Consider the following 16,933-nt stretch of genomic DNA (forward strand, 5'->3'; position numbering starts at 1 on the left):
ATCTCTAATTTATGGAAGCAAACTTAAGTCTGCCCATAGAGAGCTTTCATTTCAGATAGGAGCATCTTCTTGTTTTATTTTCAGTCTTACCTTTTGTCGCATTAAAAGGGGTAAAAGGAGTCTGATAAGCAGCAGAAGGAAAGCGCTCACATTGAGTCATGAGGTTCAGAGAACACCCCCTTGCATTCTAAACTCTGCCTTAGAGAAGAGTCTAGGTGTGGCTGGAGCCACTCCCAGTCCCAGACTTGGTCAACGGTTTATGTCTAAAGGGTTAATTATGTAGCCACTTATCAGATTCAACTTGCCTGACAGAGCCCCTCCGAGGACTTTCACTGAAACATTTTCCCAAAGTTGAAACAATAGGTAGTTTATTCAAGCAATAGGTATCACAGATTTGGGATTGCCGTTGATAAATGCATTGTCTACAAAAGTTGAGCTCAATATAATGGTTTAGCACTTTAGTTAAAAATGTGTTCCTGGAGATACGTCTTATGAAGTCAGAGGCGCGACTCTTACCAAAAAGGTGTCCCTTCTTGGGGGGGGGAAGAGAGGTTCAGGCCTGTCGACCTGTCTGTCAGGTAAGGTTTTCGCTTGGCTTCTCCTCCCAAAGAGAGGTTTCAAGTGCCAATTTTTACAAGTTTGAAAATCTTAAGGTGAGGTGGGACTAAGTCAATTATTAGGTTTCGATTGGCTCTTGGTATGGAATGTTGTGCCACATGTTTACTCAGCAGTTCAACACACCTTCAGAGTGGGCATCCTGGTATGTGCTCAAGAGGGCCATCTGTTCTTTATCTGAAGCCACCTGTGGCTGCGCGGCCTCCATCAGGTCCCAGAGATTACTTGGTTTAAAATGACAGGCTATCCCCCTTCTGTCTGATAAGACAAGTAGAAGTCAATTGTTCCCTTTGTCATTGACAAGTCCAGCAAAGCCATCGACTACACCTTTTAAAATAATTTTTCTGTGATCATACCTCTTTTTTTAGCACTCTAGGTTCTTAAAGAAAAAAATCATTGCTTTTCTAAATAGTTTCAATTATTGATTGGAAACAAAACCTGAAATTTTAATACATGGAAATAAAAAGTTATTTTGAAAATGTATCTTTGTTTCATACTGATGATTGCTAACTACTAAGATAAAAATTATTAAACACTCTATGGAGAGCATATGTTTGAATAAAGGAAAGCTAAAATGAAATGGACAACCGTAAATCCAAAATTTTTCAACATTGTTTGATTATGAAACAATCATCTGTTTTTTACCCAACAAAATTGTCATGGAAACTGTTAATACTGCATATGGATTTTGATTGCAGTAACAGGTGTCCACCAGAAATTATGTTTTTGTCCCATGTTTCAGCCAAACATTCACCATTAGTGCTCCACCAAAGCTGAAGAGCTTGTTATTAGTTGTGCCACACCTGTATGTTGTCACCCATTTCTCTTTATCAGAGATGAACATTTACAAGCGCTCAGAAAGTTGAAGGAACTGCAATTACTTTTCTCTCTTCCCCACCTTCCCTGAGCCTTTGTGTAGTTCATTTGGGACACAGTTAGGAGCTTCCTGAGGTAAACAGTTACATTTTGTTAGTAATTCATGAAAATTTTATCATCCATGTGGGTGGATTTCTTGGAGACCATCTTGCTGGAACTTTTGATGTTCCATTTTCAGTCTTTCTCCTCATGCATGATCTCTGCCCCTAACTATCCAGCCATTTTCCTTTGACACAGTTATTGCCATGGTTCACAAATGTCTTTTTACCTTCACTTTATTCTGCTCTTTTTCCTTAAGTCTGCTGCTGTTGTTGGGTTTTAGTTTTCTTTTGTTTTTTTTTTTTTTTTTTTACACTAGCTTTTCCAGGTCTTGCTTAGCTTTCTTTCACCCATTGTTCCCACCTAAAATACTACTGCGACCATCTGCTCCAAAGTGACTGCTGAGCAATTCTAGTTCTCTAATATTATTTGCACAGACGTCTTTTCCAGACAGACTTTGTCTTCAGCAAAGAACTCAGTAGCATAAAACACAAACAAGCCTGGTAAATGTGACAAGCATATTCTTTTAATATAAATGAATCACATATTTTAATTACTTTTAGTACCTCTCTGTCATGGCTGCCTAAGCTGAACATTTGTCTGCATGGATATTAAGCAGTGGCTTAGAGTCAGATTCAGGAAACGACTTCAACATAGGGTAATCATACTCGCATTTAGCAGACATGTACATGATGAAGTCCTTAGTGAAATCCATGAGGCTTTCAGCACAGGCCTAAACTAAAGCCTATTCAAATGCTCAGTTAAACACTCTTATTTCAAGGGCTTTATTTTTCAGGCTTGTGAACATGTATTTTACATGTAAGCTATTTCTGTCTGTCCATTTTGGCTTGTAAACTTGTAAAGTAAGCATCGGAGATATTGTTTTCAGTGTTTATATCAACAATTTTCATCTTCTGCCTGTTAGACACCATGTTGCTTACCAGCCCCTCTGCTGTTCCTTATGCCTGGACGTAATAAATGAAAGAAAATCAAAACTGCTTGAGGAGAAAATTACACCTTTCCTTCTCCCATCCTCTTTGCTCGGCCCACCTGGCCTGCAGTCAATGGATGCTGAAAACCAATTCTTATACTCTTCTTCTTTACTATCTGCATTATCATATCACTAAATTAGTATATACAGTTCGTGCTCACTCTGACACTTGGCAGTATAGCACTTGTATAGTTAAACATGTGTGGAGAGGATTCTGCCTGCAACTTAAAGTCTAAGTAACTAGAAACTGGGTTAGGCTTCCAGTCTTCAAGTGTCCTTTAAGCTTGAAAGGTCCATTCAGTCCCACACAGTGATGGCATGAGATATTTCATCTTAGCTCTGAATTCCTGTGTCTGGTAACTGCCAGCTTTCCTGGGTTCAAATATCTTAGATACAAAGTGGTGCCTGTTGTAGCCCTCTCTCTTCACTAACAGCGTTTAACAGAACATATAGCAGATCAGGAGACGTGCCTGTAAATAATGCTGCCATTGTTAATATGTGTTTATAACAGTAGTAAAATATTCTAATAGTGTAAAGCCATGAAAATGTTCAGGTGGCTATTTTTAAATAGGGCAAATGATCTTGAAATCATCTAAGATAACTGTATCCCAAGCCCTTTAATATAGAACCACTGCACAAAAACACTAGTTTTGCTTGGCTTCGTCCGTTTGCTATGATAACTCATACATCTCTTTTCACTATTGTGCTCAAATGGCCCACATGTGTTTTATGAAAACCCTCTTTAACGCAGTCATGCTTGATTTGGCAACCAGCCCAAAGTGGAACAATAGTAGCTGTGCTCTCTCTGAACTCATTTACTGTGGCTTCTGCTTTGCTTTCCTCATACCCATGCTGCTCAGTATCAAAACAAACCAGTTTAAAGCTTGCTCTTATACACTGTCATAAGATGATCCACAGCAAGGCTGACAAACAAATGTACCTTTAGAGTGCTTGTTCTGGAATATTTCTGAAGCTACTTTTATCCTGCAGCTGAAGTGGGCCAACTCATAGCAGTGAGTTGGTCCACTCAATTGCTGTGGCAGTTCCTGATAGCATTTCACTCTATTATTTTCATGGGTTCTCCGGTGTCCTTGATATGCAGAGAATATAAGGCTCTAGTTCTTGCTTTTCTTGAAATAGGTCTGTTCATTCATTGTCCTAGTAACTTCTAAACAAGATTGTCAAACAATACTGTTTCACTTTCTTTCAACTGTAGGCTTTTTAATTATGCATCCAATTCTTTACTTTTGAAATCTTTTCTCATGCCTTTTTAGTCCCACTTCTGTTGCCCCAAATGTAGGCATTATCTTTGAGCCCACTCCAGAGTCCACTTACAGTGTGGTTGTATGCTCACTTCACAGCTTCAGAAAGATAGATTTAAGGGAGACTCAGTCTTGTGCAAAAGAATGCTCGTGTGTTTCACTCTCATAACATGTGAAACTTGATTGTTGTGATAGTCTGTTTCCAGCTCTTCAGAATGCTACTGCTCACACATCTGCTAGGATGAACAATGAAAGATTAAAGCAATGTGAATCTTGTACTTAGGACTCGGTTGACTGACAGCAAGGAAATGATTTCTTAAAACTTCCTCTGACATACTGGTCTCTTTTGTCATGGTACCATCCTGTACGGTCCTCCAGGGAAAGAAACACCTCCTGTAAATGTTAGCACTTTTTTGACCTAATACTGAAGGCCAACTACTTGTTGTAAAATAATCATAGTAATTTAATGGTTGTTTAAAGATGTAGTCAGCAGTCCATTTGAGAATTGGAATTGTTAATCTAATTTTATATCCCTTTTTTTAAATATTTGTAGTTTTGACTGGTAAAACTAGTAGTGTAATTTGCCTTCTGTTAGATGAGCCAAAATTTATGGGGAATCTTTGTCTCTTTTGCTGGACCAACAGATGAAGTTCAGAGGGAAAAAAAAAGCTGATTTTTGGATCCATCATGTCTGTGACATTGCTTGTGTCTGGGAGATCCTTGGTATTGCATGACATTGGTGAATAAACTGGATACAAAATCAAAATCGTGTTTATGAAACAGACTAAAATCTAATTAAATGCCAGGTTCTTAAGTATAATTACAAAGTGGGAATCATTGCTGAAGTTGATTTGTTTCGGGAGAGGTTCCAGAGGACTGAGGCCAAGAAATGATCTCTGGAAGATCTTGCTAAATCTAGTACATCAATGTAAGTTCATTACTGATAAAGTTAGTAGTTTAAAGAAGGAAGTCATCAACAATCAAAGAGGAGTGCTGAGTGATCTGAGTTGTTTGGAAAGCTGCATGCAAGTAAATGATGTGTATTTCAATAATGTAGGGTAATATATATCTAGGGACAAAGATCATTGGCCATGCTGGATATAATAACCTGTCCTAAAGAGTGGCAGTCCTGAAAAGGGCTTGTGGGACATGAGAGATGTACAAGTCAGCATGGTACTCTGCTGCATGTCAGGGAGACTCAGTGGTAAAGAGACTTAATTAAATCCTTGGCTGGTGAAACACTGGGTACCCAGTAAGAATAGAAATGTAATGTAACATCCATTTAGCAATGGCCTGACCTCTTCTGAAAAAAAGTAATCTGATGCAGCTGTGGTTCACAATTCAAGGAATAAGAAGATTTAATAGGAATGGTTGAAGGGATGGAAAATTTACCTTACATAAAGAGACTTAGGGAGTGCTATCTAGATGTCTTTATCACCACAATCTTAAAGATACCATCTAGGGATAATAATAGTTCAGCAGTTCCATGGACAAATTAATAACAAAAACAACACCTCGAAGTCAATGCAGGACCATTCAGTATTTTAAAGAGAGGTAGTTACAACTTTTTACAAATGGCCGTAAGCAATCATTGGAACATTTCCACAATGGCTGTAGCAGATCAGGGTTGATTTTTTTTAACTCAAGATTGGTACATTAGAAATAACAAAAGGACTAAAGACCAGAAACAAGAATTAACACAGATAAGCCCTACAGTTTACATAAAGCACTAGGTTGGAAATCCCAGTGTTCTGGTCTGGTCTTAAACTTCTGTAGTCATCAACTGATACTATTTTTTCTTTAAATGGCCTCTGAACTGAGTTTTCTCTTTCTTGGTGTTATTCAGATCTGACTTTTTAACCCAGTCTTCCTAATCTAATCTATATTTTTAAAAATTTTTTTTTAAAGACATCGTCACATAGACAAAACCATCAAAGCTTGACGTTGTGAGGTTTATAAGCTTAGAGCCAGTCGGAGCTGTCTCCTCAGCATTGCAATGTCTCTGCCTCATAGTTCTTCAGTAGCACCAACTTGCAGAATAGAACTGTCAGCTGGCAGTTGGGGGTTTCAGAAGATACACAGTGGATAATTTAGTCACACTCCTCACCCAGGCCTGTGATATGGTCCTAGTTTCTGAATGTGTGAAGGACCTTGTATTGCTGATTTGAGGGAGCCAGGAGGGCTGCTCCATTGCCTTTGTTATTGATGTTCCTCACAGATGACAGTTTGTTTGTGCTTCCCCTGAACTGTCCAGAAATTAAGTCAGATGTTTATCAGAGGAGCTTTCAGAGTGAAGCTGGATGCATGGGTAAAAGCTCTCAGGGTTTAATGGACGTTGCCATCAGAAGCTCCTTGAGGACCAGTCTCTTCCTGTGTGTCCCACAGTCTGGTTTTGTCCAATCAGAGAAATCCATCATGAAGATCTGTTGTGATAAATGCGGATGGAAATTTCCATTTATTTTTAATGAAGTCCTAGACAGCATATACATGCTGCTTTGTGCATGTGATTGTGGTTAAACTACTGCTTGGTATTGCAGTTCTGAAAGGACAGCTTGGGCAGCACTGTCATTCCTTAAATGTAGTTAACTTTCCCTTATCTTCTACATGTCTAGAGGTAGCCCTGACTAATGAATACAACAATTACTGCATGCATGTATGTTTACATAAGGTTAGAATCTATTACAGCTCAATAATACAGAACATCCTCAAATCGCTCTGTTCAGTGGACTTCATGGAATCATATATTGGAAGATGGAGAACATACATATAGCTTAGACTGTGTATGTTGATTCTGTTTATTCCAAGCTGAAAGTGGAGAGTTAGTGTAAAAAACCTGCTTTGTTGTCTTGTAAGTTCTGTGGGCCAAACTCCTATATACTCTTGAAGTTCTCTTACAGTGGAATTTTGTGAGACATGAACTGTTACTCTTCTCCCTTCTTAAACAAAAATTGAGGTTGTAAACTTATTTCTAAACAAGGCCTTAAGCATTTAATGGTTTGGGGTTCAGAGCAATGCACTCCAGTGCTGTTTCTATCTGCTGAAGAGGTCTGTAGTGGGTGGTGAATAAATTGGAAACATACAATGCAGGGCATTGTCTAAGTGGAATGAAGGGATTTGAACCCTAAGACTGTCCTCTCTGCTAAGTGATAGTTAGCTTAGAATTACAGTAATATACACAATTTCCATTGTTGCCATAGTAATCATCTTGTCATTAATTGTTATCTTGTTTCTATGGACATAGTATTTCTTGCATTTTTTACACTTCTAATATCCCAAATTATAAAGAAGCATTAAAAGTTGTGATTTTTGAGGAACGTTTACGGGGCATTAGAAGTATGCTGATGCAAATCACGTATTTGATCTTATCACAGTTACTTTCAAAATTATTTGTTTAATTGAATATGAGAAGTGGCCTAAAGTGTCTCCTCATCATGAATGAGAGCTTGTTGTGGGTAAACCAGAGTAGTAATTACTATATAACTTATATAAGACTTCTGGATATCAGTATTGAAAAAAACCCAAGTCATTGTAAGACTGGATGGAAGGGGAAACCTGAATGCTTTGGCAGTGGGGTTGGACTAGATGACCCACAGAGGTCCCTTGCAACCCCTAACATTCTGTGATTCTGTGATTCCTCTTTCTATGGACAGGCAACAAAATGGAAAGAGCCCTGTCAACCAAGGGAAAACCACTGGGGGAAGAAAGGCTTAGATATATTTTTCACAGACAGGAATTTGAATTAGACCCATGCTGCTTTTTTATTTTCTTTTAGCTTCTGGTCCCGGGGAACAGCTATGGATGGAAACCAGTTGGGCCTCCGTCGGCTGTCAAGCAGTTGCTAGTAGGTATTACCAACTATGAATATAATGGGCCCCAAGTCACCTGGAAACCCATCATGCAGCAGGATCTGCTTTAATACTGGGACAGATGTGAGGAGAGGTGTTGCTGAATATTGATGAAAAAATCTACTTGGCTTTAAGAAATAACATAAAGTTATTTTTAACAAACCTTCTATTCTTAGAACAGGTATCTAAAAGCTGAATTGTGTTGACATAATCTCTTCATGAGGCCGCAAAGATATTTTCCTTCTCTACTGTGCCATTTCTAGTGTTTTACCTTTTCCTCATGTTTGGGTTTTTCTCAACATCAGTCATTCATTTACAGCACTTCTGTTGATTCAAATGGGCTTTGGATCAGGCTCCAAGTTACCATTTCCATTCTGTTTGAATAGGGATTTTCTTTTATCCAGAGGAAGGAAATCAATAATTTGTCAAGACAAACCAATGCTCATTTGGATTCACAATCATATGGTGAGCTTTTCTGTCATTTTCTAAAGCGTTTTAGGCTAACAGAAGATGAGCCTTACTTACAATCTTTGCTACTTTCCTTTGTTTTCCCAGATTGATTTAAATTTTTTACTCCATTTGACCATTTGTAGAACAGATTACAGTAAATCTATAATTTGGTTTGTTTTAAAGGCAGTACTAACTTTCCACCCTTTCTGTGCCCCGAGTCTTTCCCAGGGGACCATTCAGGGATCCATCAAAGGATTAACCTTTGGCATGAGAAATTAATGAACGTATCTGTAGGAACAAACTAAACTATATCTTGATGTAAGTTTGCTTGCTCTATGCTGTTTGTTTCCACTTGGAGTTTTGCAGATGGCAGATTATTTTTACAGAGTGGACTTCCAACCCGCTTAGGTGCTGCCGCCTCTCTGAAATCCGACCAGCTCCTCATCATTGGCTGTCTCATCACAGGGAACGCCAGGTGCTTTCCCACCTGTGATTTCCCTGCAAACTCACATGGGGAATGCTCAGGGAACCCAGACCCCTGTGCACAGTTTAGCAGCTTGGCCATGCGGACTAGTGATCAGAGTGGAGCGAGTGGCCCTGCGCCTGAGGCTTTCCCCTGGCTTTGTCCTAGAACTGCCTGACCACCTCCCTGGGCCTCGGCTTCTGCAAATAGAGGGATGGTCACACGTTTCTGATCGCTCCATGAGCAGCTGATGTGGGGTGCAAGCTAGAGGAGGGTGTGTGGGAGGTGCTTCAAGATACTTTGTGTTCACTGGGCTCAAAAGGGAAGCTGGGTGCTGGCCTAGGCTCTGTGCATTTTGCTTAAGTGTTTAGCCATCCTGATCCTGGGGCACACCTATGGGGTCCTGCTTTCAGGGGTCTGGCTCCACTATCAGCCTACCCCTTTCTCACGGGAAAACGAGCTGGAGGGCTTGGGGCAGGTCCAGAGCTGGGCTGGGGGTGTGAGAGGCTGCTACGCGAGTGCTGAAACGGGGCTGGTGTGTGGGCGTAATTTGAGGAGGGTGGGCTCTATAGGGGGGAGATGGGAAGGGCGTATGAGGTGTGTTGGTGGGTGTGAGGCGTAGGGCAGGGTGGAGTACGGAGCGGGGTGTGCGAGGGGTGTTGCGAGGGCCGTGGGGTGTGCGAGAGGGGCAGGGGCTATCTTCCTCGCCCATGATTGGCAGCGCGGCAGTCTCCCCTAACGGCTTGTGCTTTCCCTCCGGCCGCCGCTGAATTGGAGGCTAGGAGGGGCTGGGAATGCAGCGCCGGCAGCGCGCACCCACACTCGCTCGCTCTGACACGCACACCGGTACCCCGGAGCAGCTCCCTGCAGCCCGGCCGGCGCCTGCCGCCCAGCTCCCCTCCTGCCTCCGCCGCTTTCTTTTTTTATATTCCCCCTTCCCACTCCCCCCCCCGATTTGGGCGCTTCCCTGCCCACCCGGCGCCCTGCCCGCAGCGCGGCGGGCTGCCTGCGCGGGCGCGCAGCTCGGGGCCATGCCGGCGGGGCCGCCGCCGCTGCGGGGCTCCCTCCTCCTCCTCGTCTTCTTCTTCCTCTCCCTTGGCTCCCCGGCCCGGGGAGCCGTCTACACCAACCATTTCTTGGTGGAGCTGCACGGCGGGGGCCAGGCGGAGGCCGAGCGGGTGGCGGCGGAGCACGGCTTCGGTGGGGTGCGGAAGGTAAGTCCCCGCGCGGGCTCGGGGCGTTGGGGCGGTGCGGTGCCCTCCGCGTTGGGCTGAGGGGTTGCAGCGTCCTCCCGTGAGCATCCCGGCGGCGCGGGGGTGGCCCCTGGCGCGGTCCTGCCCGCGGCTTACCTGAGGAGAAGGGACGGAGCGGCTGTCCCCGCGTTAAATCCCCCCCCCTCCCCCTTTCCAGAGGGGACTTGGTGAGTCGCGGTGCCAACAGCCATTGCAAGTGCTTCGCAGCAGCGGCCCGGAAGGCTGATTGTATTGGACTGGAAAGCAGAGGAGTTTCCCACATGGTAGCTCCGTGCCTTTCGAGTTACTATGTAAACATCCTCCAATTGAGCGCCCATCCTGCGGGGTCGGGAGTTGGGGCTGGGCACAGGGGCAGCTGCGGCCGCCGAGGACTTCCTGTGCACGGCGGCGATTCGTGCTGCTCGGAGCACCTAAAAAAGCATTAAAGCTGCATCTCCATGGAGAAGCTTGCACACAATCTAAATGGAAGATTTCAAGGAGGTTTTGACGCTTACGTTTGTGATGCTGCTGGCTTCTTAATATCTCTGTTGTTCTCACAGAAAAACAGGATGCCCCTAGGCTGAAGAAGCTGCTTAATATTAAGCACGATAAGCAATCGGTGCTTATCACTATTGAATGTAAGTTGGGACACTTCAAATGCCATTGGACGTTTTTTTTTCTCTCCTGAGCTCCCAGGAAATCCAGGGTAGCCACAGTGGCAGGGAATCTTTTCCCGGCTCCTAGGGTGCCCAGCTCCAGTAGAAATCTCTCCCATTCAAATAGTAATTAGACCTCTAAATATTTTAGGGTGCAGTCAGATCTGCCGTGAAGACAGGGGGAAGCTAAAAGAATGCTCTGGTCAATATAACTCCTGGCAGACTTCATGCCCAAGCAGCACTCGGCTTGGAGGAACATGGAGGGAAAGCGAGCTGTGATGAGCATTGCTGCTGCTTGTTAGGTTTTTTTGTTTTCCCCGGTAATTATGCAGTGAAAATCTGATCCTACTTCCAAGGAAATGAATGAGAATGGCAGCCTGACCACTGAAGACCTTGATTAAAAAAAAGTAAACATAAAAAATTTTAAGAGCGTAGGAGGTGAGACTCCTTCCCTCAGGCTATCTTGTCTCAATTTCAGTGGGGGCTCATTAGAGAAATGAGGACAAGATTATTTTGCTTTGACCCAGCCAACTCCTGCTGCTGACAAGGTGCTTTTGTTTTGGGCTCATAGCCTTGTCCTGATAGTGACAGAGCTGAGCTGCTGATGTGCTTGGCAAAGTATCCGTTGTGGGGGTTATGTCTTGTCACATGAAACTCAGATATGGCTCTTTGGTCAACAGTTTTCCTGTTTTACTCCGCTCTTGTTTGCACTCCCTCCTTCTGTCCTGGGGATATCTGACTGATAAGGCCTTACAAGGAGGGAAGGGTACTGTTCTGCATAGCTGAATTTCTTATTACTTTTGTTAGATGCTTTCAGGTGATCCTATGACCTACGTGGGGAAGCGACAGGGAGGGATGGGATTTTGTAGGATGAACAAATGTAGCTTCTGCGCTATTACCATCCCCTCCCCTCCACCATGGCTCTCCACAGTGTGCTTCGAGCACATGAGGAGACACACAGATTATTCATGGAAATCAATCTTATAGGTCATCTTGGCAGAGAGCTGGAGGGAAGTCCCTCAGGTGTGCCAGAGGAGAGTGCCTGCTTTCTAGTATATGCCGTGGGGAGGCTGTTTCCCATGGATGCAGGTGTCTCTAGGAACGAAGACTAGCAGAGCTATGGCATGATTTGTGTGTGCTCGCAGGGTGGGGGGGCAGATGGTGACAGTGGCTTCTGTACCGATCACATGCTGTCCCAAGAGGTTTCTAGGTTACCATCATCCTGGTCCCTGAAAAGCTAGAAAGCCTCCCACCCCACCTCTGCAAACACAAGAGAAAACAGCACCCTACTAGCTGTAAGGCAGTAATTTTAGGGAACATGAAAAGTTCATAGAGTTTGGCATTTAGCTGTCTGCATTGGAGGACAGTCCATGAGAGGCTGATAGTGATCTCTGTTCTGCAGGGGAGATGTGTAACGGGGCTTGGGTGGTGATAGTCGGCCGTTAATAAAAGCTTGTGCTATCTACTCCAGTGTCTCTTCAGTATTTCTGAACTGAAGAGTCCCCTAATCTGTTTTGGTATCATCAGGCTTGTCTAGCGTCTCTGCTTACAGTCTGCAGACTCAGCTTTCATGGTAGTAACAACAGTGCAGAAAGTTGACCATGGCCGTGTGTGTATGGAGACAAAGTGGTTAGTGGTAAACTCTTGGGGGGGAAAGCACTATGTGTAGATACGCTGTCTAATGAAATACTGAAAAATACCAGGGAAGAAACCAAATTATACCATAAGGAGAAGCGATCTTTGCATACTTCAACAAGACACACAGTTTGAAAATATGATCAGTTATTTACTTAAACCAAATCCAGTTACCTTTACCCATATTGGAGAAGAGCCATTGTCTGAAAATAATCACTTTTATTCAGCATAGGTACTTTCCCAGTAGAAACACAAGGGCAGATTCAGATTTTTCATGCGTATGGATTTAAGACATATATGAGAGGGATTTCTTTTATGCATGCTATGTATCACAGACCTCCTTTAACATAAGTTCATGGGATCTGATTTTTAAATTATGTATTTTTAGTGCACTTTGTTTTGTAATAACAAACAAGCTCTGAGCAAGTGCATGTTACATTCGCTTAACAGCAGATTTCTGCAGAAATACAAGAGAAAGTATAGCCTTGAAGATTAAATATTATGAACTGCATGATGCACTTTCTAACTGATTGTTTGGCTGTGCGTGCTTCCTACCATAGTTCTGAAACCACTACAAGACTTCAGGTAGGGTAAAATGTGTACTTTAAATTCAGTGCTTGCTGAATTGATTAAGAAGGGCTCAGTACTTACGTAAACAGGTGCCTATGTTTTGATCTAGGATCCTAACGTGAGACAGAGTCTCAAAAACACTGGTCAGATTTTCTTTAAGCTTCACTGAATTAATAATCCCAAATACAGACCTCTTTGTAACTCTGATTGTGCTCTTTGATTTTTTTAATGTTTGCAATTTTTCAATCCGTTTGTACCTGTCAGAACTGATTCTATATATTCCTAGTGAAACAGGTACTCGGATAAAGCATATTCTTTTCTTGACATGGTTAGCCTTAACATCTTTGAGCATTCAGGAGTCATGGGAATGCCCCCCTAATAGCTACATGTTAAATTGTGAGAACTGTAAAAGGAACAACTTTTTTTTTCTTCTTTGTTTTATTTGCCTCCTGGTATGGTTGCCACCAGAATACATTTCTTTATGCAGGCTGATAAAAGCTGCTTTCTGACCTTGCCTTGCAGTTCTTAATTAATTTCTAAGAAGGCGAGTTGCAAGAAGCATTTGGAAAGGTCTCCTAATTGGAGTTTAAACGCATCTTTCCATTTCATCAACAACACTGAGACCAAGACAATCTACAAAATGCCACTGTAGCTAAATATTTAACTTCTGCTAGTACTGGGGTGAAGGGTTTTAGACAATTAGCATTCAGGGGCCTCAGATTTTAAAATAAGAACCAAACACAGATTTTAAAACATGGAGAATTTTGTGTTCCCTAAAGCCAGTCTGTTTTTTCCTTCATGCATAACCTGATCTCCTCTCATTCTAAATCTTGCAAAATTCAAGTTACCTCTCACAAATGTGACTTTTCTGCTTCCCATTTTTGCTTAGGGGACTGCTGGTTGAGGATCAAGTTTTCTGGAGCTGGCCAGGAATTCCTGGATGAAATTGGAAGCTTGGTGTTTTTTTTTTTTTTTGCATTGCATAAATATGGACTTAGTGAAAAAAAAAATTACCAGATAAAGAGGCCAGATTTCTTGCTGTGGCTGCCCTCTTCTGCATTTAGGCTGGGAGCCTGTGAGTTCGGAGTTAATGTGGCATGGAAGGCAGAATAATGTGTATGCAGCTTTGAGAACTCGTTGCAGGGATCTCCTTCAGGGATCCTGAAAATTTCATCCTGGAGTTCACACACTAAAGCCCAGAAAAACCCTCTTGTGCAAATCAACTCCTAAATCTGAAGAAGAGATACTTGTCTAGCTTTTTATCTAAGGTGCCAGCCTATGCTTCTGCATGCCCAGAATGCAGTGTGGTGGTTGAACAGGATTACGCACATGTAAAAAATGCTGGTTGCAGGTGTGGGCCTGGATGTGTGTTTACAGGTAGTGTGTTCATATACATACATTTGTTTTTTTGTTGTTTTCCCGCTAATACCTGTGCACGGAGCAAAGAAGGGTGAACTAGGGTTCTGGCTCACCCCGTGTGCATATATATTAACCAGCCAATTTGTGCACATATATGGTAGTCCATACTTGACAGATAAAACATGCCTGTGCTGGCTTCACATGTGCTGCTAACCCAAGCGCTCATGAAAGTGTTAGTTCTGGCTAGGTGAAGGCAGCACAGAGGGTGCAGACATGTTCCATCGTGGAGCATCCCATGCAAAGAAGAGGCTGAGAGCCCAGGTCTCACCACATGGGGCCATTGGAGTACAAGGACTTAAGATCAAGCCTTAGACTGCAGTGTTTCTGTGCACTAATACATGTTTAATAATTAGCTTTGTGTTTTATGCGGGGCTAGAGGAAAGGATATTTGTTTGCAAAAGCAATCCTTTATTATAGAAACAGAAAAAACTCTTAGAAATGGAAATTACAATGCAAATTTTTTGAGGAAACCCTAGATTTCACTGTTGCAATTTTGTGTTACTAAGATAAGAAAAAAGTAAATTCCACGCAAATGCTAATTGTGCAACTACTAAGATTTCAATAGAACACCTCACCATAATAGCAAATGCTCCTTTTCCAAGAGATAGCCTGAGCTGATGTGTTTAAATTAGAGCGAAAAAGCAATTAACTAGCAGGAAAATTTGATCTTGCTGCGGGAAGGCACACTGCTGAGTGGTGATGGAGAGCTCCCTTTTCCAGAAGAGCCCTGGAAGAAAGTAACTGGGGAGACTTGGAGGGAGCAGCTATCTGCGTTTGGAGGGATCCTTGTCAGCTCCTTGCAGGTGGAGTCCAGGCATATCACTGGGCACAGACTGGGAAGTCCTGTTTGCTACTATTTACACTCGAGAGAAATATGAGTGGAATTAAATGAGAGTTTTGTTGTGCTAGGAGTGAGTTTGCCTTATATGTGGAAATACTGTATTTTTTTCAAAATGATGCTCTTTTGTTTGTTTGTTTGTTTTTATTTTGCGTTCTGCCTTGGATCATAGAATAGTTTGTGTTGGAAGGGACCTTTAGAGGTCATCTAGTCTAACCTCCCTGCAGAAACAGCCCAAGGAGCAAACACTGTAACTGGCTAACTCAGAACAAAATAAATCGCCCCTTTACTTAAATGTGCTCACTTATGCATGTGGAAGCTCTAAACTATCAGCAAGAACGTAAACCACAGGCTCAAGTACATCCGTAACCCAGTTTCTGTAGAGCTCCTTTTCTACCAGAGGCTCAGACCAACTGCTTGTGGGCAGTGAGTGTTCCGTTTGATGTATAAAATAATTACCTTGTCAGAACTTCATAGCATTTATTATTTGAGTGTAAAACAAGAAGGTCAGACTCCCTTACTATAGATCTCCGCTGTAATTGCTCTATACCTGTTTTGAATACATGGTATAATTCTGTTTCTTCACAAAACATGCACATTAAACTTTACCTTTACAGAGAAGTATAAGTTTAAGCCAGATATGAAATTCTGGCTATTTATAAAGCTGCCTGCATTTATAATTTTGTTTATTCTATATTGCTTGAACTCATTGGTGAAACTGAATGTGTGGTAGAAATCCAGGAAATGCACTGCGAGTAATTCTTTTTTCACTTGTTTTTTTTTTTCATGCTGCAGCCCAGCTGGGGATGTGCAGTTATTTGTTTTCATTTAGATTATATTTAGTTTTGCCAGTGTCAAGGAGAAAAATACAAAGAGAAAACATATGAAGAAGTGAACAGCATTTCCAGAATGCTGTGATCCGAGCACACCAGAACTGAACATGGTGTGTACTAGCCTGTCTCCTGCAGTCTAGCCCCGAGTGCCTGCCTGATGAAAGCTTGTTGCTGGGTGGTGTGAAGGCACCAGGGACAGCTTTCTGCTCCAAGAAGTATCTCTAGGTCTGAGGGGCTTAGGCAGCTGAGGTGCATCAGTGCTCAAAGCATAGATGTTGGGGGTTGCTATCTGCTCCTTCCTCCACCTTGCCAAAGCTGGTGGAGCAGGAACAGCTCATCCAGGCTCCTCTCTGCCAGAGGCTGCCTGCACACTACCAGACCGGAGCTAGCCTCCCTGTCCAGCAGTTTTAGGATGGTGTGGCACCATGGAAACCAGAAGCGGCCCTATGACTTATTTTACTAGAGCCCCTGCTCTGGAGAGTGCTTGTGAGGTGTGGGAACCACTGGCAAAGTAGCCACAAGTTCTTTGTTGATGTTTCATGTCAGAAAACAGCTTATTGCCTTGTACTGTGTCTCCTAACCTTGGTGATCCTCCATTTCCTACTTTTGTGAAATCCCTTGGAAGTATTGCGTGTAGTGACTTCAGCTCCCCAGGTTATTTTTCTCCTTTATATGCCTCTGTGTAAAAGAATCATGATGGCATGTGGAGATTTCTGTACCAGCAAATGAGGTTCAGCATTTGTACCGGGAGAGACAGTATTAATACACAGAAAACAGTGTTATTTTAATATCAATACTAGATAAACAAAGATCTTTAGTATGGTATCACTGTCCTGCTGTCAGTCTGGGATCTCCTTTCTTCTGCCCAGATAGCTTTCTTGTAGATGACTTTCAGGCTATTTCTGGACTCTGCAACATACGGATATATTAATTGTCTGTATGTGTTTGAACTTTGGGATCCCATATGCTGTGGCTCTGTCTAGGGCCCTATTTGAAGCTCTCATCCCTCTGAGTAGGTTTTCCATGTGCCGAGAGCAGCCCGAGAGCCATTTCTAAGAGCCTATATTGATATCTGTTGCTGTTACCTACACCTAAGTTAATTTGTCCCCGTACTTGAGGTTGCAGAGCTGTGCAGCAGAAGGATAACTGTTTTTGTAACAATACCCTGTCTTGAAGACTTAGTGTTTGGTATCAGGCCAGGTGGACAGA

At 42.7% G+C, this 16,933-nt stretch overlaps 1 protein-coding gene across 2 annotated transcripts in view; it reads left to right on the forward strand.

Moving 5' to 3' along the window:
* Positions 1–9,222: 9,222 nt before the first annotated feature.
* The window catches only part of PCSK2 (proprotein convertase subtilisin/kexin type 2), a 115,508-nt gene continuing 107,797 nt past the window's right edge, over positions 9,223–16,933 (forward strand). Inside the window, exon 1 of one of the 2 annotated variants that reach the window (XM_075413519.1) lies at positions 9,223–9,755. In XM_075413519.1, coding sequence (XP_075269634.1) covers positions 9,336–9,755 — 420 coding nt within the window. In that variant the 5' untranslated portion in view covers positions 9,223–9,335. The remainder of the gene's footprint in view (positions 9,756–16,933) is intronic. The other variant, XM_075413518.1, reaches the window with a different exon arrangement.

The sequence above is a fragment of the Opisthocomus hoazin genome, chromosome 2 (assembly GCF_030867145.1).
Source record: "Opisthocomus hoazin isolate bOpiHoa1 chromosome 2, bOpiHoa1.hap1, whole genome shotgun sequence".
Taxonomy (NCBI): Eukaryota; Metazoa; Chordata; class Aves; order Opisthocomiformes; family Opisthocomidae; genus Opisthocomus; species Opisthocomus hoazin.